The 27,231-nt window shown below is 40.0% G+C and overlaps 1 protein-coding gene, 1 non-coding gene and 1 pseudogene across 11 annotated transcripts in view; all 3 read right to left on the reverse strand.

Annotated features, from left to right (window-relative positions):
• The window catches only part of EPHA7 (EPH receptor A7), a 269,519-nt gene extending 252,249 nt beyond the window's left edge, over positions 1–17,270 (reverse strand). For 8 of the 10 annotated variants that reach the window (XM_040350116.1, XM_040350113.1, XM_040350111.1 and 5 more), the window contains exons 1-3: positions 16,945–17,233; positions 11,272–11,336; positions 7,892–8,561 (exon numbers count right to left, since the gene is read on the reverse strand). In XM_040350116.1, the coding sequence (XP_040206050.1) occupies positions 7,892–8,561; positions 11,272–11,336; positions 16,945–17,038 (829 nt within the window). In that variant the 5' untranslated portion in view covers positions 17,039–17,233. Of the gene's footprint in view, positions 1–7,891; positions 8,562–11,271; positions 11,337–16,944 lie in introns of all 10 variants that reach the window. The other 2 variants (XM_040350117.1, XM_040350118.1) reach the window with 2 other exon arrangements.
• On the reverse strand, positions 11,469–11,720 carry LOC120938458 (annotated as a pseudogene).
• A 1,475-nt stretch (positions 17,271–18,745) lies between the features above and the next one.
• Positions 18,746–18,909, reverse strand: LOC120938454. The gene has a single exon (XR_005749069.1). It is a non-coding gene; the product is annotated as a U1 spliceosomal RNA (small nuclear RNA).
• Between the last annotated feature and the right edge of the window lie 8,322 nt (positions 18,910–27,231).

A 27,231-nucleotide genomic window follows, 5' to 3' on the forward strand; every position in this document is an offset into this window, starting at 1 on the left:
ATCTGTGATTTTAATCAGCAGACTTTGATGGTTATATTTTGAGATGAATATATGTTGATTCATAAATTCTTTAACCACTTGCCGACAGGCTCATGCCGATATACATTGGCAGAATGGCACTGCTGCGCAAACCACCGTACCCTAACGGCGGCTCCTTTAAGAGCCGTAACAGGCACGCACGCTGCACAGCGGGGGACACAATGTGCATGGCCAGCGGGCACGAGAGCCAAACCGGGGATTTGTGTGTGTATACACACAAATCCCTGTTCTGACAGGGGAGGAGACAGATCGTCTGTTCCTACTAAGTAGGAACAGCGATCTGGCTCCTCCCCTAGTCATTCCTATCCCCACACAGTTAGAAACACACCTAGGGAACACATTTAACCCCTTGATCTCCCGCTAATGTGATCCCCTTCCCTGTCAGTGATATTTACACATTAATCTGTGCATTTTTATAGCACTGATCGCTGTATAAATGTCAATGGTCCCAAAAAAAGTGTCAATGTCGCAGTCCCTATAGAAAACTCTGATCGCTGCCATTACTAGTAAAAAATAATAAAAATGCCATATATCTATTCCCTGTTTTGTAGACGCTATAACTTTTGCGCAAACCAATCAATATATGCTTATTGCGATTTTTTTTACCAAAAATATGTAGAAGATTATATATCGACCTAAACCGATAAAGAAATTTGCTTTTAAAAAAAAATTGGGGGATATTTAGTATACCAAAAAGTCAAAAATATCGTTTTTTTTAAAAAATGTTTTTGTTTATAGCACAAAAAATAAAAACTGCAGAGGTGACCAAATACCAACAAAAGGAATCTCTCTCTGTGAGAAAAAAATATGTCAATTTTATTTGGGTACAGTGTCATTCGACTGCACAATTGTCAGTTAAAGCATATCCACAAAAATTGCCCTGGTCAGGAAGGGGGTAAATCCTTCCGGGGGGTGAAGTGGTTAAATGTTGTGCTGGGAAAAATTATGGGAAATAGTTTTTTTTTTTACTATTATTTCTTATAAAGACATGTATCTAAATTTGTCACTAAAGCAAATCACTATCTGTCTGTGTCTGTAAAAAAAACAAAAAACAAAAATGATGTACAACACATTAAGGTACACTACAAAGCCTAAAATGTATATATAATGTGCAGGACCAAAATATTACCAAAACAAAAAAAATGCTTTGGGCCTCATGGGAATGTAAGAAGAAAAAGGCTTGACAACGCAAGTCTATGTAAAATCAAATCATTGAAAGATACTTGTTTTCAAGCAAAGTATTTTGTAACATACTTGGTTCTACCCATTTTACCCACTGCTGATTTCCTAACTCCTCTTGCAGTCACTTTCTGTCTATATCAGGGGTGTCCGAACTTTTTTCAAAGAGGGACAGATTTTATGATGTGAACATGCGTGAGGGCCGAACATTTTGCCTGACATTCTTTGAACCATTAAATAAAATGCAAGCTTTGTGTGGTGAAGAGTCTAAGGATGAGCTTGGGTGTGTTATTTGGATATACTGTATTTATCGGCGTATAATATGCACCTTCACTTTAAGAGAGAAGTTTCAGGATTTGTTTTTAATTTTAAATAAAGAACTGTGAAGCAAAATAAGGGTCACTGTCCATAAATGCAGCCTAATCAGTGCCCATCAATGGAGCCTCAAAAGTGCCATGAATGCAGCCTCACAAGTGCCATGAATACAGCCTCACAAGTGCCATGAATGCAGCCTCACCATTACCATGAATGCAGCCTCACCATTGCCATTAATGCAGCCTCACCATTGACATGAATGCAGCCTCACCATTGACATGAATGCAGCCTCTGAATGCAGCCTCTGAATGCAGCCTCTGAATAAAGCCTCACAAGTGCCATGAATGCAGCCTCACCATTGCCATCAGTGCAGCCTGATCCATGCCCAACTGCAGCCTCGGAGGGGACAGGGAGGGGGGCAGGACGAGCACAGACAGATTACATACAGAAGAATCTCCTGTTTGCTTGGCGGCCTCTTTAATACAAAGTCCTGCCTCCTATGATAGACAGAACAGTCGTCCAATGCCAGCCCAGGAGACGGGACTTCCTATTACAGATGCTGCCGAGTAAACGGGAGATCCTCCTGTATGTAATCTGACAGGACTTGTTTGGCCCCCTCCTTGTCCACTCCGAGGCTGCCAGAACGATAAAATACGGTATATAGCTTTTGTGGCCCCCCCAACGAATCCCGGCGGCACTCAGAGATTCATTGGGGGCCACAAAAGATACACAGTATATATACAAATTACCAGTGGGGCCGCATTAAACTGGAACGAGGGCCGCAATTGGCCCGTGGGCCGGACTTTGGACATGCCTGGTCTATATGCATGCTAGCAATAGCTCCATGGAATTCCTTAGGACGGGTTTCTTAATGGTGACAGTGGTAAACAATGGGGGTTATTTATCGAAAGGCAAATCCACTTTGCACTACAAGTGCAAAGTGCACTTGAAATTGCACTAAACGTGCACTTGGAAGTGCAGTCGCTGTACATCCAAAGGGGGGCATGCAAGGGAAAAAAAAAAAACATTTTAGCTTGCACATGATTGAATGATAAAATCAGCAGAGCTTCCCCTCATTTGAGATCTACCCCTCAGATTTACAGCGACTGCACTTCCAAGTGCACTTTCAGTGCAATTTCAAGTGCACTTTGCACTTGTAATTTGCACTAGTAGTGCAAAGTGGATTTGCCTTTTGCAAATAACACCCACATCTGCATAATGTGTGTTAAAATGGCAGCTTGGAAGCCAATTTAATAGGGTGACAACACGGGTGCACAACCTGGAGACAGAGAAAGGGTCGATGTTGTCACCCTATAACAGGAAGCATCTGAACAAGGATCTGCAAGGTATGGTCCTTAGGTATTATTTTATGATTGTTGCAGATTTATAAAGGATTGAATTTCAGTTGCCGAGTTTAAATCTACTTTAGGATTTTTCTATATTCCATGTATATTGATGCATATTCAAAGCGAAGCCTACCTGAGTCCCTATAAATGAAAACATCCCTACATGTATTTTTGCAAGCCATCCTAACAGGGAAATACTAGAAAGCAGGAACTGACTAAAGCAACATGATCATGCATTATTAACACTTAAGGCCAATTGATTCCTGCACTTTACTTCTTTGTGGTGATATGTATAAATTGCATACATAGCTGCAGGCCTTGATAAAACTAAATCTACAGGGGAAACCTGTTTCCCCAAGTGAAACTACGGGCAAAAAAAACAAATTAATTAAACTAATCGCAAATAATATAGTGACACTAGTACACAAAATGAGTGTGTTCTGTGAGCGTCAGATAATGTACCAAATGTCCAAACACTGCAGGGATTTAGTAAAAGCCCTGCATCTATTTTAGCTTGCTGATGCATTAGCCATCAATCAATGGAAGTAAGAAAGGAAATACAATTTCAGCATAGTGAACTCCAATTCATCCACTTTACTATACACGATATCCATACCTGGTTGCTCTCAGGATTTCAAACTGAGAATTAAGTTGCTTTTTTTTTAACAGCTCAGAGTGCAGTATTTATTCTCAAACACTCAGAATTACTAGTTCAGCTCTTTACAGTACAGTATTTTAAGACATTTTTACCGATTGTCTATTTACAACCTTCAAAACTAATGTTTTTATTATATAGCTGCTATGCTTTAATGTTAGCATAAGAACATTTCTCATCACACCTTCCAAAAATGATAAACCTTTTCTTTTTAACTGGAAAGAGATCTTTTTCAACTGGGGTTGACAATACTCCTACCTCAAAAAGGGTTGCTGGAAGGTAGGTCATCGCATAAAGAATAGAAAATAAACTTGAATTAAATCTCCGAAAAAGACTGTGGGCTACACAGAATCCAAATCTGATGTCTTTAATTATTTAGGAATTGCAGGTTGAAGAAGTAGAGAAACTGGGACAGCATGATTGCAATGTAATAAAAAAGATTTTTCCTGCTATTAAAGGGCACTTGGTAGCCATGATAGTAACCTTTTAATCACAAAGTCTTGAAAAGCGGTAAGAAAAGTACTACATAAGGACACAATTGCAAAGTATTTCTTTGTATGCTTAATATGATGAGAGCTACACTGCTGAATATAAGGCGCTTAGAGACACTGAACGTATCATTAGCCTGTAAAGACATCAGTAGATTTCTGGGTTTTGAGAGGTAGCACAAAGTCAACGCAATTACCAGCTAATCATTTGATAGTTATGCAGTTTATTTCATTTCCACTATCAATGACTTATCCCCATGTCTGATTAATTTGATAAACTGTGATAACATTTCAGGTGATTTTCTGCTTATATAAAGCAGGAGGAAATCTACTGCCCGAGATTTGTAGACAACACTGTGCTGAATGGAGAGTTAGGCTGCAATAAAATATTTGCCTTAAAAAAAACCTAGAAGGGGACTGAGTTCCTGCAATAAGAAGCAAAGGTAAAATGAACAGATAACATGACTGAAAGGAAGAGGGCAGTAAAAGTACACTGATCTGGGGGATCAATGATCAAATGCATTGGCAATTAAAGCACGCTATCATAGCTATGGGGAATTCATGGTTAGGCTGCCAGAAGGAAAAACGAGGCACAGTACAGAGAGAATCTTATGTATGCTTCTCGTGCAAAGCATTTTCTCTGCAGTTGCTTGGGACCAAAGCCAAGAAAGGGAATTATTGTAACAAACAAACACAGTGCAACACTCAAGAATAAATGACAGCAGGAGCATATAGTCAACATCTTGCTGAAATTAAGTGCCCAGCTCAAGTAAACTTGTTTGATTCATTTGTTTTACACAGTTCGAGAACTGCTATGCCCTTTGTCTCTCTACAAAGGAACGAATGCTGCCTAACAATGGTAAGATTTAGCATAACATGTCCAGGAGAATTAAATTGTAAATCATAAAAAAAGAAAAACAGAAAAGGTGAGAAAAAAAAGCTTGTCTGCTCATTTTGTGATCTGACCTAGGCCCTTAAGTCCTGCTATAAGCACAAAAATGAAGTGTATCTAAATGGGCTGCCATGGGTTTAATACTGTTATAAGCTTAGACATACTGCCAAAGGAAATGCTAGAGATGCTTGGCCAAACGACAACCTATTTTATTTTTTTTCTATCTAGGTTACCCTTACAACTTTAAAAAACAACTTTCAATTTTCTCTACTAAAAGTGTTAAAGTGGATTGTGCTCGGCTGGAGCATCTGATCAAATGCACCGAAATCCACCAGTGTCTGGCAATTACAGATGAAACCTTATTAAAGAAAGTAATTTTAGCTTCCCGAGGATTATAAAATTGCAGTTAGCATCTACAGAAGTAGTCCATGTAATGAAAAAGTACTCTGCCAGAATGCAGTGTCCACTGAGTTATATGCCTAATTTGTATTACCTTTAAAATATCTAATATATATATATATATTATTTTTTTTTATTCCTGGCAGAGAACTAATCTGCAAATGTTGGCATTTATTCTATCATTAGATGAAGGTTGTTTAACAATTGATATTTAAAATAGCTGAGGTACTTGAATCCCAGAGATAAAAAGCACACTAATGCTGATTTTAATAGGGAGGGTTTACATAATAAAATTGATAAAGTAGAGTTCTGGGAGTTGCTAGTAGAGGTGCAACTGAGTTCACACAGTCCTGTTTTTATGTGGCAATCAACCAATAGGCATCGTTTTGGTACTATATTATTCTGTAGCAACTAACCACAAAGGGGATGACTTGCTAAAGGCACTTTCAAGGGAAATTTCACTGTGCATGGAAATTTTCACTTAGTTTAGTGAATGTGATGAAAATTCACTTTTTAAGAATACCAGACATGCAAAAAAAGTAATAAAAAAATGTTTTTGCTTGCACGTGATTGGATGATGGAATTCAAAAGACTGCACCTTATTTACAAAGCTAAGGGAGAATTCCTCAATACCCTTGCACACTGAAAATCCTATTTTACCTTACTAAATCAAAATAAGGGTATGCTAGAAAGGGAAATTGCTGGTTAGATTGGTAAAATGCACCATCATACATAAGCTGGCCATAAATTGTCTTATTAAATTTATATTTACCTTCAACTATGTAGTACAAGGGCCTGCCTGATTGCATACAAATTTAAAGTGTTTAGGTTTAACCTCATATTGTATGTTTTTTAGTAAATCGAAAGGAAAATTGTGTAAGAAAAGTGTATAATGTATGGCCAGCCTAACTTAAACCTATTTATGCTGTAGACTTTAAAGGGCATATGGTGAATAGTATTTTCTGAAAATTAACATTATATGTTGCCTTGATACATCATACAAGGTACATAAATGTATCAGTAGGTATATGTGGTAGATGTTTGTTAACATAACTGGCTGGTACACCTTCGATGAATAAGTGCACATAGGATAAAGATGTACTCTATGAGCATGTGCTCTGATTCCCCAATGATTTTGATAGATTGTAATTCTATGCAATCTTTTAAAACAGGTTTCCTAATACGATCTATGTTTCTTATACTAGCACTAGTAGTTCCCATTTTGAAATAGGGAAATGAAAGGCTTGCACTTAAGACGATCAATGGTGTTAGTTTCTGAGGTTTCATCTGATTAGATATTGAACATTGATTAGGTCAACATTTATGTCAATGTTGATTACAATTGAGATACATGTGAAATATTAGGAAACCAGAGTTTATCTACTGGTCTGCATAACAAGAAAATTAAGCATTTGGGTAGTTTGCCATTTCTACCATATGAAAATTACCCATTGAAACAAAACCTAATATTTTGGTAGGATTAGATCACAAGCACTGAAGCTAATTTACTACAGCAGGAAGGTATTCATCGATCTATTCATCGATCTGGAGGATCTGTGTTCATTTGCAATGCCAAAACAGATCATGGCGAAACTGATATAACTGGGCACACAAACCTGAGGACACAATTGGACGATGTGCACAATGTGGCTTTAGGGGATTTTAAGACACATATAAAGGAACTCTATACTTAGGGAAGCCTGAAGGCTGCCATTGCTGACCTCCTTATGAAAACGCTAGTTGTCTGGTTATCCCTGGCTTCAATACTTTCTCAGCAACTGACTAGGAACAAGTAACAGAAATCACAGTTAGAACTCCTGAACTGCATACTTGTGGCAGGTTAAGTACTCAGAAAATATTAAAGCTACTGAATCAACTTGATGGCCATACAAGTATTTTCTAGACAAAGTGTTAGCAATGGCAGGTTACATTTAAAAAAACATTCCCTTGTGGTGAAATTTGGAAATGTTTTCACATATTATTGTCAGTATAAAATCCATATACAAATGTAAAACAGTCTCAACAATGTACTACAACAAGTCAATAAAAGAATTAAAAATGTTTGGGCAAAATGCATTTTGAACACTCTAAAAGGACCCCAAAGGCAAAATTTAGCAGCCCATGTTTATTTTTTGCAACACCAGAAAGGTTTTTTCTACCCTGACATGCTAAGGGGATGCCTTTTGTAGATCTCTTAAGTCCCACTGCTTTCAAGAATAGAGAGCCGGCTAAGGAGAAATTGATTCCTCTACTAAATAACGCACTTAAGTCTACCATTTTTTTGTGAATCCATACTCACTGTTTTTACGAAACTTTAGTTACATTAATGAGTGAAGGGGGGGGTTAATAAAGTACAACTAATATAATCTACCTAGATAACTATGTTTAATTGCTTTATTTTTTAGTTTTAAAAAATGTAATTATTGTACACAATTCAATGCAAAATCCAACAAAGGAAAAATAATTGCTTATTCCGCCTAATTCTGCTAGTCTAGCAAGCTATTTCTTAAAAGAAGGAATCATCGGCAACAGTTAAGCTAATATGATACCAAATATATTACAAAGTTGTGTTACTTACGTTCACATGTATCCCCTTTCTGTTGATATCCTGCTTTGCAGATACACTTTCCAATGGGAACCAGCCATTCACCTTCAGCGCTGCAGTGCATCTTTGGAGAATTTTCTGCCTCTTCCTCTGCATTGCTGACACAAGTCCCTCTTACTTCAACCAAGGAGGAGAATTCAGAGCCAGTAACAGTGTCAGGGAAGATGGCCAAATTCTCAATAATGGTCCAACACTTTTTATAGTACACTTTTACTGAAACCAGGGCAATGCAGGCTCCTACGTCCTGAAATGCCAGGTAAAATCCCTTTTTTGAGAGAGGCCCAATTTCCCGAACCTCTGTGTTAAGTTTCATTTTTCGCTCACCAAGGTCTCCTTGGGTAAAACTTTCATCTGCGGCAATGGTGTCTATTTTCACATATTGATTTTCTCTCATGTTTCTGCCAGTATCGTAATCTGTTTCGTAATAATACAAGTTAAACGTTTCCTTGCAGGTTCCCAGTACACCAGGAAGACTATTACAATCCCTTAATGTGAACTTTAACTCAACAAAAATCCTTTGTGCATTGGCTTTTGAAATCCAGTTAGTCCGCAGCCAGTTGTTCTGGTTGGGTTCCAGGACCTGACATACCTGATAAGTTCTAATTGGTGTGTAATTTTCATCCAAGCCACTGATTTCTTCCCACTGAAAATAAATGAAACTAATATCAGCAAATGTAACAAAGGCACCATTATTTTCCAACATTCCAGGATAAAACGAACATGCATAATACATAAATAAGTGCATATCCCTTTATCAAAAAGCAGTGAATTACCCTTGGCATAAAACAAGACGCAAACTAGTTTTCCTTTTGTTGTAAGTAGCCTCCAATTGGTGGACGTAGGAAATATTGGACTTTGAGCGATCAATATATAGTGGGTCGATTTCAGACAGTTGGTCAGAAATTTCAGATAGCGGGTCATTTTGCAAGACTTACAATCTATTTATATGCTTGCCAATTTGTTCCATCATTATAATAATGAGTTCATGCAAGTTGTGAATACAGTACTCAAATCTTTTTTTGGACACATTTTTAGCGGTCAACTACACAATTTACAGACATCAGAGACAATAATACAATGTACCAAATGTTCTGTTTTATGTTCTTGTCACCCCTTACACAACACGCTATTTTTATGTTACATATAGGCTTATCCAATAAAGAATTGGGTGCAATCTAGGAGTAGCAACTGGCAGCCAATCAGATTTTATTTTATCAACTCAAATCACGAAAATAAGAATTCTGTTTGGTTGAGCTTCTGCACTTTGCATTACCTTATTTAGTCCCAATTTCTATTTCTGTACAAAAGATATTGCAGGGTGAAAAATGGCTTACTAAATTTGACATTACTACAAATACAAAGTGGCATTTTGTATATTGCATGTTTGTATATTGCCGATTTACTAGACTGATATCCACCGTAGGGATGTATTTCATGATAATGGCTTTAATGTGGAAGTTATTGACTTTCTGTAGCAAATTACTGCAATAATGCCACGAGTGCACAATGCCCTGCACATCTTGTATTCTGAAGGATATAGAGTTTTTTTTTTCTTTTTAAGTGAACAAAATAACATTATGACAAAATATGGTACATTTAGCCATGGAAAAACATGTTTTGTAGCATAAGGCCATACCGCAAAAGTAGTTCCTATTCAAAAATCAGTAACAATTATAACTCTAAGCAATATTGCGCAAGATTCCTCTTGTCTTTTGTCCTCATTTTTTAGTAGATAATATTGAATAATGCGTTAGAATTGCAAGCCTTGGTGCGCATGGTGCTTCTCATCTTTTTACCTTGTTTTTTGTTATAAAATCTCGGGGGAACACTTTATAATTGCATGCCATAATACCCAAGGTAAACATTGTCTCTTATCCTGGTTATTTATTTATTCATTTATTTATACAATATTGGAGAGCCCTTACATACAAAATTACAAAGTTATAAAAGTTGTAAAGAGTTATAAAAATTCCTGCCACACTAAAAATACTATATTATAATAACTGAATATCTATAAATATATGGAACAAAAAAAGTAGCAAAATAAATCATTGAGATTTGTTTTTCATTATTATTTTTAAAGGTGAAAAATACATTTTTCACCGCAAGATTAGGAATATGAGAAGTGATTGCTTCTCTTAACACCTCCTGCAACTATTTTGTGATATCAAACATTTTTTATTCTTACATATCTTATATACTAGGGTGTATGGCATTTGCAGAACATTTTTTATTTTTACATATCTTATATACTAGGGTGTATGGCATTTGCAGAACATTTTTTATTCTTACATATCTTATATACTAGGGTGTATGGCATTTGCAGAACATTTTTTAATCAGATAATGTTGCTGCCTGTTGTAAGTTAGTCTGTTATACTAGTCATAGCTTATTTCCACTGTGTGAAAAATAAATCATGTATGAATTTTGAGCAGGGCTGTAAATATATAAACCTTGTATTTATTTACAGCATTTTGTTCAACAAAAGTCTACAATGGGACCATACAGGGCCTAAAGCCCCAGAAGTGTGCTGATGACTCAGAATTTCCATTGCAATCAGATCAAACTATAGTAAATCCAGGAACTCTGCTAATTACTTAGAACTTCATCCTACAGTCAGAGGACATTACATACGTGCTTTAGAATGCATTCATAGTGCATCCATAGTCATGCTATTTTTGTAAGCTTAGCTACAAATTTAAATACGACTAAACAGTGACAGTCAATATTTACATTCATGTTACTTGAGTAAATAAAATGAAAAGTATATACAAAGCTTTAATAGAAAAGTCCACACTTGAATTAAAATGAACAGCTATGAGTAGCTATAGGCAGACAGGAAGTTAGAATAAAGTGGAATTTGAAGAAATAAAGAAAAAAATTATACAAAGTAACTTTTTTCCCCTCCGAGTTGTGGTCTATCGGGCACGCTAAACTGTTTTTGAGATGGCGGTGCCTGATATGTAATCCTCCGTCTACTGATAATTATTTCATGTCCAGCTACTTAAGCACATTATTACGAGGTGTAGACCCCAGCAAAACCCTGCTATTATGTGAGGACCACACTTGACACATCTTTGACATGCAAAATCAATACAAATGTAGGCAAATTTGTACATACAGTTTTAGAATAAACCTGCTCAGAACATTTTTTCTTTCCCTTTTCAATAAAGGGCTTTATTATGCCGAAGTCTGTTCTGTTTCTGTAGTCTCGAAAAAGTCTCTAAAAGCTAAATCCCCTGTCTTTATGTTTCCAAAGCATTCTGAGGTTCCTAAGCCAATCTAGTATTTGCTTGGAACATGTGGAGCATGAAATTCAGCTTTCTTTCTGAACTGTTTGGTAGAAGTCTTACCCCACTGGAAGGAGAAGAGATCCATTCCAATTCTGTCTGTTGTGCTTTGGAATCCAGCAAAATAACTGCAAGAAAAGTCATAACAAATCGACATTATATTTTTGAGTTCCTTTGTTTCTTTCCCAAATAAAACTAACAATAACAAATGTGTATACAGAAAATAAAAAGCATAGCAAAATGACCATATTAAATAACACATGGGGAAACATTCTTTCTGAAAGCAATGCATGATTCTTATTTTAGAGAACATTGGAAGCATTTTCCATAGCATGTCTGATGTTATAAATATTGTTTTTTTATTATAATTTCCCCCACTACCACAAATTATGCAGTCGAGTTTCCCGCATTAAGGGTAATCGAGGGGTCAGCACACCTGGAGTGCAATGGATGAGTCTCACCCTGGGAGAACCACCTTCGTGATCATGGTAGCACCCCTGCCAGGTAAGTATTGATTTGAACAGAAAGTTTTGGCCAATCTTTTTTTTTTTTTTTTTTTTCACAATCGAGGTCAATCTAACCACCAAGTGTGCTTTTATTTCAGGTGATACCTAGAAACTGGTCCTGGAGAATGAAATAAACTGGGCCTTTCAGCACCACATACAAAACTTAGAACTTAAACTGTAATGTGGTATATCTGTAGGTATTAAGGCATACCTTTCTGCATAATACATAAATAATAATAAAATATTGTAGAAAAATTATATTTGATGTAAAATGGACAAAATAACGTATATACAGTACATATACGTATATCTATCTATCTATCTATCTATCTATATATAGAGAGAGAGATCTATATATATATACAGGCATACCCCACTTTTACGTACACAATAGGGTTTATTTACTATCACTGGAAAGTGCAAAATCAGGCTGACTTTTGCATAGAAACCAATGAGCTTCTAACCCCAGCTTGCTCAATTAAGCCTGGTAATAATACCTGGAAGCTAATTGGTATCTGTGCAGAAGTGAGCCTGATTTTGCACTTTCCAGCTATAGTAAATAAACCCAATTGTGTACTTAAAAGTGGTGTATGCCTGTATATAAACACACACACACACACACACATATATATATATATATATATATATATATATATATATATATATATATATATATATATATATATATATATATAATCCAAAACACATATACATAGTTCCCAATGAGGATAAGTCAAATTTGCTCTCTTTTAATAAAAGGGATTTTTTATTTCCAATGAACAGCCAAGTTGCTAACTGCTCATTTTTACGTAGCCGCAGTAGACTTTTTCTACTCCACATTCTTCCTCGGTAGCTTTAAGGCAGCTAACGGATTGTTTTCTACTACTGTTTACCGAAAGCGCACTGTGATCCAGATATGCAATGCTATGATATGGAACCTCTACACTACATTGCTTTTGATGAGAATGCTAAGCCCTTGGCTAAACCCAGCACACAAGTGTTGAGCACACCACATCAGTGAGATGTACTGTCCCTGCTACTGACACACTGAGATATCCTACTACATCTGGAAACATCCCTCTAACAAAACATACCACACAGAGAGCTGAAGCACAGCCAGACCTTATCTGTGAAATTGAGGTTGACATTCTTTAAGATCACACTTTCACCTCCCTCACATTCCATATTCCAATGCTCACTTCTTCTATGATGTAACAACAAATGAATTTAATCATCATGAGCCTGTATATTATTGCATGAAAAGGCCTGAAATCATGCTTGGGAATCAGTCAGTAAATGAGGTAATTAGGCACTGCTGAGGCTCTAGCACTGTACTAGGCTTAAAATAAACACTGTTTGGGGGTCACACCTGCAATAAACCAACAAACACTGTTCATTTGTCTGCACACTGTAGATCCTCAGGCACCTGTATACCCGTTTTTTATTTTGGCTATTTAGGAACACTGTGGCGCTGGCAATTCCTTCTTTTTCAATATGTACATGTGACGTTTTATAATAGCAAAAGAGCAGTGTTCTCTGCGATATTAAATAATACATTGGTGTTCGTTTGCTCTGATTTTGCATCTGCATGTAGGAGAATGAATAATAAGTGTGCATAATTAGCTTACATTAAAATTTGATAGATTGTGCTATTCCACTGTGAAGTTGATGGACCTCGATTACCACTGCTTAGGCTGAGTATGTGTGGCAGTACTACCCCACAGCACAGATTTCTGCATCACTTACTGGGTGTAATGGTTCTACAATGAGACGTGTGGATTCAAGCAGAAGGAGAAGAAATAGATATGTTTTGCCTCCAAGCACTGGAGACTGATCTCGCTGCTCAAAATCCAAATTCCCAGGACTACCACTAGAAACCTGCTCCAGGATAGGCAGCAGTCTATCCTTATCTCATGTCGGATGAGCTTTTTGTGTCCTGTTTGGCTGGATCATTCACTGCTGACACTGAGCTGTGATCTGCATAATGCATTCACACCACTCTGGGGGCAATGTTCATTCTGCAATCCGCTCATACACCTAGACAGTGCTGCTTATGAAGTGCCCAAGTCCTACCGCATGATCGATCTACTGTGCTTTTATTGCTGTCTAACTCTGCTGAAAGTTTAATCGCTGCCACCCACCCCCAACCGCACACATTCTCAGCACCGCAAAACCACTCTATTCCCTTAACTATTTATATTGCATTTTAAAAAGTCACATCAAAACCTAATTTCTTCTTACATCTCTCCAAAAAAAAAAAGAAATCTGACTGTATTACAGATAATTGGCTTTTGCTTAAATGAGGCAAAGAGCAAGAATGATGTGTGAAGTGTGGTCACCCAAAGAAACCAGACACATTCACCAGCTTGGTGCTGTCAGATCAATGAAAGGTGATTGTTGATCGGCTGCTATGGCTTCCTCTTTGTCTTATTAATAAGCCTCAGTGGGTTGCAGTAAGCTCCATCCTATGTCTAAGTTGAGTAATAGTGACTGACACAGACAGGGAGGACAAACCATTTTTGTAGACAGCAGATGCACAAGGGCCCTATGGAACTTAGAGGCCCTCTGGGGCATAAGGGCCATTTATACTACATGTATTCCTGTCTGTGTGCTGTCAGGTAGACCTGGTCTGCCATGTATGCCTACATTTCCTTTTGATACCATTGAGGTGGTATTATCTATGGAGTGAATGCAAAGGCTGCCCATTATCTATCTATCTATCTATCTATCTATCTATCTATCTATCTATCTATCTCGCTATCTATCTATCTATCTATCTATCCATCCATCTATCTATCTATCTATCTATCTATCTATCTATCTATCTATCTCGCTATCTATCTATCTATCTATCTATCTATCTATCTATCTATCTATCTATCTCGCTATCTATCTATCTATCTATCTATCCATCCATCTATCTATCTATCTATCTATCTATCTATCTATCTATCTATCTCGCTATCTATCTATCTATCTCGCTATCTATCTATATAGGTCTATCTACCATCTATCTATTGTGTACGCAATAATTGAGTGTTCATACCTGGTCAGTAGTTGAATGGGGGGGGGGGGGGGCGCAAATATTATTTTTGCACAGAAGCCCTTTGGGGGCTTTGCCCACCACTGGGTAGATATATAGATACACAGACAGCAGGCAGACAGATGTCTCATATACACAGTCACCTACATAAAAACAAACAGCTACTAATATGTATGTACGGAAACAAAGGCATATATTCTTCATACCTCCATCTCCAGTGCGGATGTGCCTGTCTAGCACTGATAGAATTGTGTATATTGTCCTGATAGCTAGGACAAGGTGATAAGTGTAGAGAAGATGACACACAAAGTTTTGCTGTGTGTACCATGAGACCCTGCTGATCACTCTCCTCCTTCTATAGGATCTGCCCGCCTGGAACTTTACCTCTCAGCAGACATCAGCCCTAGAATAAAGCCCTGGGATGTCACCTAGTATGAGCTCACCACCTCCTGGCTGGTACCACTCTGATAAACAGAATAGCAGCAGTCACATCCAGAAGCCTGTGTCTGCTATGTGCACTCCACAAACAGCCCTGATCAAGTGTGTAAAAACTAGACTGCACTGTGCTTTTCTTCTCATGCTGGCGCATCCCCAAGGGAAACACGATAAATAAAGATCATTGTGATTAGTACGGAACAACAGACTCCTTGGGGGACAGCCCTAAACATAGTCATTGCAATTTCTTGCCATGACGTGCAGACAGAGTTTGTCCACACTAAAATAGACTATTAACTCTGCATGTCCCTGTCACTTGGTGGGTTGCAGGCAGAAGAACTTTGACCTGTCCCCCCTACTGATCTCTGTCTCACCCCCCCCCCATATACATTGCCCTACTGTGTGCACCCCTGATCTCTGCTGCCATACCTTGTACACCCCTACCTCCCTCCAAGTAATCCCCACTGCCTCACCCCCCACCCCAACTGATACCTACTGCCTTACCTTGCCTTCCACAAGGGATCCCTACTACCCAAACTTGCCCCCCCCCCCCACCGTTCTCTACTGCCTACCCTGTCCCCCTCCACTGATCTCTGTCTACCCACTACCCCCAATAAATCTGTACTGCTTACCCTGCTGTCATCCTAATGATCTTAATTACCTTACCTTGCCCCCCAATACCCATCTGTACTGCCTACCCTGCCCCCCTCAGTGATCTGTACTGCCCTTTACCTTGCCCCCAGTGATCTGTACTGCCCCTTACCTTGTCCCCCCCAGTGACCTGTACTGACCTTTACCTTGTCCCCCCCCCCCCAGTGATCTGTACTGCCCCTTACCTTGTCCCCCCCCAGTGATCTGTACTGTCCCTTACCTTGCCCCCCCCCCCCCAGTGATCTGTACTGCCCCTTACCTTGTCCCCCAGTGATCTGTACTGCCCCTTACCTTGTCCCCCAGTGATCTGTACTGTCCATTACCTTGTCCCCTCCAGTGATCTGTACTGCCCCTTACCTTGTCCCCCCAGTGATCTATACTGCCCATTACCTTGTCCCCCAGTGATCTGTACTGTCCATTACCTTGTCCCCCCCAGTGATCTGTACTGCCCCTTACCTTGTCCCCCCCAGTGATCTATACTGCCCATTACCTTGTCCCCCCCAGTGATCTATACTGCCCCTTACCTTGTTACCCACAGTGATATGTACTGCCCCTTACCTTGTCCCCCCAGTGATCTATACTGCCCCTTACCTTGTTACCCACAGTGATATGTACTGCCCCTTACCCCCCCCCCCCACAGTGCTCTGTTCTGCCCCTTACTTTGTCCCCCCAGTGCTCTGTATGCCCCTTACCTTTCCCTCCCAGTGCTCTGTTCTGCCCCTTACCTTGCCCCCCCAGTGATCTGTACTGTCCCTTACCTTGTCCCCGTAGTGATCTGTTCTGCCCCCCCCCCTATTGATTTGTGCTGCCATTTATCTTGTCCCCCAGTGATCTGTACTGCCTAACTTGTCGTTGTCGTCCCCTAGTGCTCTGTTCTGCCCCCCCTATCGATCGACACTCTGCCCCTTACCTTGCCCCCCCCCCCCCCAGTGATCTGTTCTGCCCCTTACCTTGTCCCCCCAATGATCTGTTCTGCCCCTTAACTTGTGCCCTCCATTGATCTGTTCTCACCCCCCTATTGATCTTTGCAGTGCCTTACTTACCCCCCCCCCCCCCCAGTGATCTGCCCTGCCCCTCCTATTGATCTGTACTGTCCCTTACCTTCCTTCGTTGTCTGTGCCTCCCCGATATGTGCAAAAAGAGCGAGCCAGGAGCCTAATGTAATCCAAGCAAGGTGCCAGACACGAAGAACCATGGTGCATTCAGCGCTGGTGGCCAGGAGTTGCTAACAGTAATTGCAGAACTCTTGTGTGTATGTGCTTGAAGTTATTGCAGGGGTGGCGGGCGGACAGTGGTCATGTGCTGCCCGTGTAGTCTCTGTATTTCTCTCATGGGTTCCCTAGGAGTTCCAGCAGTACACATCCATTCCTGCCTTGTGCAGCTCCTCTAACTGTGCGCTGCTGCTGCTGCTGAGTAACCAGCCTGCCAGCCTCTGACTGCAGCCCGGCCGATGCTTTCACACTCCAGTAATATCAATTAGGAGCCAAGGGGCGGGTACTCAGCTAGGGGAGCATGGAGAAGACTGACAGCCTCCCGCAGCCTATCACATCCCAGGAGTAGTCTGACTGACAGCCAATAGCAGCGCGCACAGGGGCAGGAGTCTGGCGGCTTACCAGTTAGAGCGTGGCTCAGGATGGTCTACAGCTTGCTCAGCCTGGCGCTCTGAGCGCTGATACTGGAGGAGGAGGAAGAGGAGGAGGAGGAGGCATCCCCAGCATCCCTTCACATGTGCAGGAGCCTTTCTTCTCCATCAGGTCAGTACTGTCACCTTATGGCACTCTCCACACTCATTTATACATACTTCATCCTAATACACAGCACTTTTCTATCGTTTTTATTAACAGTAGTATTCAACTATCAACGTTTTTAGTTGAAGGTGATAAAATAAACAATAAATAACACAAGATGATAAAATAAACAATAAATAACACAAAATGGTTAAATTAACAATGAATAACACATTGAAGATGATAAAATAAACAATAAATAGCACAAGATGATAAAATTAATAATAAATAACACATTGGAATTGATAAAATAAACAACAAATAACATAAAATGGTTAAATTAACAATAAATAACACATTGAAGATGATAAAATAAACAATAAATAGCACAAGGTGATACAATTATCAATAAATAACACATTGAAATTGATAAAACAAATAACACAAAATGGTTAAATTAACAATAAATAACACATTGAAGATGATAAAATAAACCATAAATAACACAAAATGGTTAAATTAGCAACAAATAACACATTGAAGATGATAAAAAAAAGCAATAAAAAACACAAAATGATAAAATTAACAATAAATAACACATTGAAGATGATAAAATAAACCATAAATAACACAAAATGATAAAATTAACAATAAATAAAACATTGAAGACGATAAAATAAACAACACATTGAAGAAGATAAAATAAACATACCGATAAAATAAATATATATATTCCCACTTCATGCCAAACTAAATTCCCCAAGAAAATGACCCCAAAAGTAAGCTTCTACGTCCAATCCCCAATGAATACAAATATATATGAGCGTATGTCACAAACATACACCTATGACAGTGCTCATTTAACATCAGACTAACATAAAAATAAAATAAAAGTGATAAAAACATATAATTTTATTTTTATTATACAGGACTTATATAGTGCCAGCAGTTTGCGCTGTGCTTTACAAAGTGAGAGCAGACAGGACAGTTACAATACAAACCAATACAGGAGGAATCGGAGGTTGCTGCTCATTAGAGCTTACAATCTAAAAAGGAGCGTAGGGTGATACAGAAGGTCATAACTGTGGAGGATGAGCTGAAGGAGAAGATACAAGTACAGTTATTAGGTGGGGGCAGGATAGGCTTCTCTGAAGAAGGTTTTTTTTTTTTTTTATCAGGGGAAAACGCGAACGCAGTCCCCCACTACCACAGATTATGCAGTCGAGTTTCCCACATTTGGAGAAATCGCAGGGGTCAGCACAGCCAGAGTGCAATGGCCGAGCCTCGCCCTGGGATAACCACCTTCATGATCATGGTGTCTCCCCTGCCAGGTAAGTATGAAGAGAAGGGTTTTAACGGATCGCCTAAGAGTAGGAGGCATTTGGACAGATCGGGGAAAGGAGTTTCAGAAGATGGGAAAAGCTCTGCAGAAGTTCTAGAGATTTGAGACAACGTTAATAATGGAGGCAGAGTTGTGGATGACTTTGTGAATTGTTAGTTGTTGTTAGTATTTTTGATGTTTTTTGTTGTTTGAGTGGAAGCCGATGGTGCAATCGGCAGAGAGGGTTAACAGGCAGTAAACGGTTGGAAAGGTGGATGAGTCTGGCAGCATCGCTCATTCAGGACTGAAGACAAGATAGCCTATGTAAGGCTTGATGTACACATAGACTACTTTGACTGCCGGCAGCAATTTTTCTGCGTTTTTGCGGACGGCAGTCAAAACGTTCCTATCCTGGACGCAATCCTTCCGCATTCAGGAGAGGGAGGTTGAACCTCCGCAGCTACTAAATGATCCTAAAAGCCTATATGTACATGGACACATAGGGGGGTTATTTACGAAAGGCAAATCCACTTTGTACTACAAGTGTAAAGTGCACTTGGAAGTGCAGTCACTGTAGATCCGAGGGAGACATACAAGGAAAATAAAAAACAGCATTTTAGCTTGCACATGATTGGATGATAAAATCAGCAGAGTTTCCCCTCATTTCAGATCTAGCCGTCAGATTTTCAGTGACTGCACTTCCAAGTGCACTTTCAGTGCATTTTGCACTTGTAGTGCAAAGTGAATTTGCCTTTTCTAAATGGAGTTGAGTTTAGGGCCTCGTACACACGACCGAGTTTCTCGGCAAAAACCAGCAAGAAACTTGCTGTTTTTTTTTTTTTGCCGAGGAAACCGGTCGTGTGTACATTTTTCGACGAGGAAACTGTCGAGGATCCCGTTGAGCCAACAAGAGAGCATGTCTTCTTTTAACTCGACGGGAATGGAGAAACTTGCCTTGTCGAGTTCCTCGACATCCTGAGGCCTTGTACACACGACCAAGTTCCTCGGCAAAAACCAGCAAGAAACTTGCTGGGAGATATTTTTTTGTCGAGGAAACCAGTCGTGTGTACATTTTCGTCGAGGAAACTGTCGAGAAACTCGACGAGCCAAAAAGAGAGCATGTTCTCTATTTCCTTAAGGGGAATGGAGAAAATTGGCTTGTCGAGTTTCTCACCGGCTTTACAAGGAACTCGACGAGCAAAACGATGTGTTTCGCCCGTCGAGTTTCTCGGTCGTGTGTTTGAGGCATGAGGCCTCGTGCGCACGACCGAGAAACTCGACGAGCGAAACACATCGTTTTGCTTGTCGAGTTCCTTGTGAAGCTGTCGAGAAACTCGACAAGCCAATTTTCTCCATTCCCGTCAAGGAAATAGAGAACATGCTTTCTTTTTGGCTCGTCAAGTTTCTCGACAGTTTCCTTGACGAAAATGTACACACGACCGGTTTCCTCGGCAAAAAAATATCTCCCAGCAAGTTTCTTGATGGTTTTTGCCGAGAAACTCGGTCGTGTGTACGAGGCCTAACAAGGAACTCGACGAGGAAAATTATGTGTTTAGCCCATCGAGTTCCTCGGTCGTGTGTACGAGGCCTAACAAGGAACTCGACGAGGAAAATGATGTGTTTAGCCCATCGAGTTCCTCGGTCGTGTGTACGAGGCTTAAGAGTTTTGGCAAAATAACTCCAAAAGCTCCTAAACTCAAGCTGTAGTGTACATGGAGCCTAGGGAGTTGAAATAGTTGAGGACGAGAGATAATCAGGGATTGAATCCATAGCTTTGTACTAGCAAGTGAACACAATGTGACAAAACAAATAAAGTCTCAACAGTGTAGCAAATAAATAAAACATGGTGACTGTTCCAGGTATCCATTATTTCTCTGTCATCGTTGTAAAACTTCTTAGCACACATGGCACATGTGAACACCTCCACCAAAATCGCTTTTTTCTCAAAAATAGGAGTTCCCCCATTCCGCAGGAGGATTTCCAGCAACGTAAGATGTCAGGTGACAGGTTCCTTGTATTAACTTCTCTACTTAGCACATCCTCACCATGTAAACCACAAGCAGAAAGGAATCACACACAGCGTAAAAATAACTTCACACCTTTCTAAAGCAGTAATAAACGCTCCTACACTTTTTATTTTCTTTTATGTTCCCCCAAGACGTTCATGCCATAATGTTCTTGAATGGACTGAATATTAGCATATTATGGCAGACTTACCTGTCAGACAGAGCCCTCCAGCACTGTGCTGTCACCTTTCCAGCAGATCCCAGTAGCTTCCATCTCTTGGGCTTCCATCTGGGTTTGCTCCACTTGAATGGCCATGGTGCGGTGATGTCACTCCTGTGAATGCGCACTGGAGTCACTTCACTACAGCACAGAGCGGTTGCTGTAAATGTGGTCCTAACTGTGCATGCGTGGCTGGCAGGCTGGGGGAGACCACTAAAAAGTAGGCACACTAGAGTCTTTTCTGTTATAAAACCCTACCTGTCAGCAGGTTTTAAAAATTTGACTTTTAGGCCCCTTACACGCTGAGGCGTATTTCAGGTGTTTTAGCGCTAAAAATAGCGCATAAATAACGCCTGAAATAATCCTGCCCCAGCATCCTCAATGTGAAAGCCTGAGTGCTTTCACACTGAGGCGATGCGCTGGCGGGAGGAAAAAAAATCTCCTGCAAGCAGCATCTTTGGAGCGGTAAAGGAGCGGTGTGTATACCGCTCCTTCACCGCTCCTTCCCATTGAAAGCAATGGAACAGCGCGGCTATACCGCCACCGCACCTCCCAGTGTGAAAGGGGCCTAATACTGCTTTAAAGTGGTTGTAAAACACCATGCAGCAATTCGGAGTTCATTTTCCTTTTTTGTAGCTTGCCACAACCTCTCTTTATTACTTTGCTCCACATTAAGGATGGACTCCCCATCCTGCATTAACACCAGCACACTGTCACAAACTTGTTTTCTGACTCCACTCCAACGCGATTCGTCTTTGAGCTCATTCTGATTATTAGAGTAGACTAGAAATAATTAAAATACAATGTCGAAATTAATATATGATTTTTCATTTTGACTATAGATATGCTTTAACCCCTTCATACATCCACCCCCTGGCCATTTCATAGGGTTTTTAAGTTGGGGGTGAGATGGAGTTCCCCTTTATGTAATTGCTGCAATTGGGTGTCACATTGGTTACATGATCTCATATAAAAATGGACAGTTTGCTTAGATGGCAGCTCTGAAGCTCTGCTATCAGAAAGGTGTAAAAACGCAGTGTTTCGAGATAAAATTATAAGAACCCCCCTTTTTACCTGCTGTTTCTGCACTTCTTAAAGGGGTTGTAAAGGTGTTTTTTTTTTCAATGACGTGGCGCGCTGGGGGGCCAAGTGATACAGTCTGTGGATATAGCCGCCGGCTGTATCACGGGAGCTCCCATAAAGGGAGTTAGTTCTTGCGAGGAGGAGCCAAGACAGCCGCAGAGGGACCCCAGAAGACGTGGATCGGGGCCACTGTCTGCAAAACGAGCTGCACAGTGGAGGTAAGTATAACATGTTTTTTTGTTTTTGTTTTAACGGGAACCTTTAGTGTCCCTTTAATATACGTTTTGCAGGATATTACCTAAGCAGACCTATGCTCCTGAGAGCATCAGAAGTCAGCTCTGAGGAAAGTATTTTTACACATTTTTTCCTCAAAGTTCCTCTCTGGTCAGCTCGCCGTCCTGGTGGCTTGTTGGTTGAAACTCTAACCTTGGGAAATCTTTTTTCTAACCTGTTTTTATCAGCTTCACCCTGGTGTGTAATTCCAGAGACTGCTGTATTACTCTTCACTGGTAGAATGGGGACTGGGAGTGCTGCTAAATCTTCTCAGCATGTCCATCAATCAGCTAACGTGGGTGGAACAAACGGAGTGGGTGGGAGTAAGTCTCCTCAGGTGCATTGAATTCTTGTAGAGTAGAGCATAGCTGCCTCAGGTGGTAGGGCTGTCTGTGGGAAAGAGAATATTAATTTGCTGTTGTCACACAAGTGGATGGGCTCGGAGCACAGTGCTCTGCGCCCCGAGCCCACCCTTTTTGAAGCCTATTAGAGCCTCTGGCTTTAATCCATGCTTAAACCCCTCCCATTGGAATCCATGTGTCCGGCGCCCTGAATGTAGATTTGAATTCCAATCAGGCTTCGGGAGTTATGTAAATGGTCTACATCTATAGCAACTTCATAGCTACACAGTTTGTTTTTATCTGGTGTGACATTCATTATGAAAGGTGATTGATGGATGTTATGTTTCACCTCGCATGCGTTCCTTTGCAGAAAACTAAGGTGGAATCCTGTCTGGGTTTTACCAGCCACCTTGGCAGGGTTGGTGCCTGCCGCACAAGATTTTGCAGTCCACTTGTGTCCACCAACAGGTGGTATAAATTAAGCAGGACTGGAACAAAGGATTGCTCTTGGCCTGGGACTCAGAAAGCTAAAAACCATGTGAAGTTTGCTTTGTAAGAGAAAAAGGTTTGCATTATCTTTGTTTTGTGAGTGACTGGGAGAAGCCCTTCATGTGTTGAGTTAGAAACCTGTAATGGTCAGTTAGTGCCTGGAGGGCAAGAATTTATTTTCTGTTTTTGTTTGTGTTATTTTAATGCAACCTTTAACCAGTTCCCGACCAGCTCATGCAGATTTACTGCGGCACAATGGCTCTCCTGGATAAAATCCCCTATATATACACAGGTTTCCCTTTAAGCGCCACCAGAGGGCACACGTGTGCGCCCGCTGCACGGTGGGGGACCCAATCCACGTGGCCGGCAGTCGCGATCGCTGCAAGCCATGCGCAATCACGTGCACGAGCGTCAGCATGGGAGATTTGTGTGTGTAAACACACAAATCCCTGTGCTGTCAGAGAATAGGAGTCATGTCATATGTTCCTAAGTAGGAACAACAATATGTCTCCTAGTCAGTCCTATCCCCACACACTGAGGGAACACACAGTTAACCCCTTGATCACCCCCTAGTGTTAACCCCTTCAGTGACATTTAGGCCTCGTACACACGACCGAGTTTCTTGGCAAAAACCAGCAAGAAACTTGCTGGGATTTTTTTTTTTGCCGAGGAAACTGGTCGTGTGTACATTTTTCGACGAGGAAACTGTCGAGGATCCCGTCGAGCCAAAAAGAGAGCATGTCTTCTTTTTCCTCGATGGGAATGGAGAAACTTGCCTTGTCGAGTTCCTCGACAGCCTAACAAGGAACTCGACGAGGAAAACAATGTGTTTCGCCCGTCGAGTTCCTCGGTCGTGTGTACGAGGCTTTACACAGTAATCAGTGCATTTTTATAGCACTAATTGCTGTATAAATGTCAATGGTCCCAAAAAAGTGTCAAAGGTGTCCATCGCATTGTTGCCGTACCGCTTAAAATCGCAGATCACCGCCATTTCTAAAAAAAATTATAATAATGCCATAAAAATGTCATAAATCTTTCCCATAGTTTGTAGACACTATAACTTTTGCGCAAACCAATCAATATACGCAACAAAAATATTTAGAAGAAAATATATTGGCCTAAACTGATGAAGAAATTCTTTTTTTTTAAAAAAAAAAACATTTTTGGGGGTATTTATTATAGCAAAAAAGTAAAAAAAAAATGTTATTCTAGTGTACATTCTCAACTCAGAATTGTTCCTTCTATTGCTCTCAGACTCCAGTAAAGCTCTGAATTTTTTTTTTTCTGCTGTGATCTGCCTTTCTGTTAGAGAGTGGCTACGTTCATTCTCTGTAGTTCCACTGTATGTCGGAACATAGCCATCCTCTCTTGCTCCCTTGCAAGATAGACTAGGGACTATGGGACGAATATGGGACATGAGCGCATCTAATGTGCACTGCTTGTTCCATACATACAGTAGTGAGGGGGAGAAGGAGAGGTTTGGGAACTCACAGAAGACAGAAAAACACAGTAAGAAATAATTTTAAGAAAAATTGATTAAAGGGACATTAAAGGGTCAGTAAAGGAATATTTGTTTAGCTAAATAGCTTCCTTTACCTTACTGCAGTCCTGGTTTCATGTCCTCATTGTTCGTTTTTGCTCTGATGTTGATGCTCTGTTCTGGAAACTTCCTGGTTGTCTGTTTCCTGAGGACCACAGTACTGGGAGCTTCTAGTTTCGTTTTCCAAACCCTTACTTCTCTATGGCTTTATACAGCACAGATGCAGAATAACATGCACAAATGAAACTGAAACTAAGGGTACATTATATGATTGACTTTTATCTATTTTTTAATCGTTTTTTAAAAGGAATCAGTTAACTATTATGTCTCTATACCCTGTAAACAGTCATTTGATCAACATTTTTCCTTTACAACTCCTTTAAGCAGAGGTGTGTATGGATTGTTTTCAGGGAATAAAGACATTATTTACTTTTACTTTAAGGGCCCATTCTCACTCAGGTCCATTGTGGCCCATTAACATGCTGTATGTTAACAGTGCCGCTAACGTGCACTGTGGTACGGCAGATAATTACTTTGAATTGGCTGTCTATCAAACTACAACTAACCTAAAATCGTACCACATTTCTTTGTATTGTGGCACACTGCAAAAGCATGGTTGTAGTTTATCATGCATTATGATGCACTGCAATACAGGTGCATTGTGGCTGCAGCTCAGCAATACATGTAATGTGTTCTACCATATGTTGTGATAATGCTCAGCACAGCGCACTGCTGTTAATGAGTCCTAAAGGTAAGATTTGTTGCCCACTATTTGTAGGTTAGCTTAGCTTTACAGATTTTTGTAATACAGGAGCATCTTTAATACTATAGATAAAAGACTTACCAGGCAGGTAACTCCACACTCTGTCGGAAAGTACTGCTGATATTACAGTGGTGTTAGGATTTTTTTAAAGAGTGACCTGTATCAGTTACATACTGCTTGGTTTCATAGGGAGCAATGAATGTAGTGTAACGAGCCCCTTTAAAATGGCTAAAGTGACTAATAAGGAGTACCATACTGAATAAAGCCCAACTGTGGCCTCAAAGTATATAAATGGCACCAATTGGAGGTGTGTAACAGATATGTCTTTAACCATTTACAAGCCACCATACGTTTTTTAGCAGTGAAGTGGTGGATGGGTATTTGCTCCCTGCCATTTGTAAATGGCACTGGATAAAGCACCCCTTTAGGCAGAAAGTGCACCCTTTAATGGCAGTGAACTGCCAGCGTTGGTTCACAGACACTGTATCATTCAATCATTAATTCCAGAGTAAAACACTGATCATGCCACCGGCAGATCAATTTTTTTTAACCCTTTTCACAAACACCTTCCTTCTCTCCTTGACATCGGAACTCCAGCTTGCTTCTCTATGTGACCTGTATATTAACCCTTCATCTTCCCTATCCTGCACATCTGAACATTAACCCCCTTATCTCCATGCTTCTACTGTATGTGGCCTGCATATTAACCCCTTCTTCTCCTTCTCCCTCTGTGTTGTGATCTATGCATTCATTTATAGAGTGTACCATTACCAAGCCCCATGTTTTAACCCCCTCAACAGCATCGGTCTTCATTTCTAAAACATCGTGGCAAAAAAAGGTCCAGAAGAAGATCTACTGTCCAAAAAAAGGTGTTTTTACTGTTTTTACTTTCCTGGAAAACTCAACTTTTTTGATCTCAATTTCCTTTACCTAGTAAAAAAAAAAGTAAAAATAAACCAGTGGTTATTAAATACCACACAAAGAAAGATCTAATTGTCAAAAAAAATAAATAAAAATAATGATATGAAATGAATAAGGGTACAATGTAACATTATTATTATATGTTAATCAGACTAACACAGCATTTGAAACTGATAACTGGCCTGTTAGTTAAATGGTTAAAGATTTTTTTTTCTGTAGTTGTGTTTTCTGTAGTTAGCCCCTTCCAGAATCCTTTCCATGACAGCATGCCTGTGTGAGAACAGCGGTCCGACGTGCCCTCAACTACGGCACACCAATCAGCAATGCATACACAAATCTGCCCAATATGGGTCCCTTGCAGTGGAAAGAAATTGCAATTATTTCCTACTTTTAAAAATGTGAATCTTTGTTTTAATCTTATAATACCATAACAATTGCAAATATCACTGGCTATATATATATATATATAATGATTTCTACTGTATTAAACTGTATTGTAATTGTACAGTATTGTCTGCCCTATGTTGTAAAGCGCTCCGTAAACTGTCGGCGCTATATAATAATATTTATTTTTTTGTCCAGTCTCAATTGTGAAATCAATACATGCTATCAGTGCAATGATGCAGTATTTCCAAGGCAGATTTATACCCTCATAATGTACAGCCTAAGATATAAAGATCTTGCCTGGGCTGAAATATTTTCAT

Source organism: Rana temporaria, chromosome 4 (assembly GCF_905171775.1).
Source record: "Rana temporaria chromosome 4, aRanTem1.1, whole genome shotgun sequence".
Taxonomy (NCBI): Eukaryota; Metazoa; Chordata; class Amphibia; order Anura; family Ranidae; genus Rana; species Rana temporaria.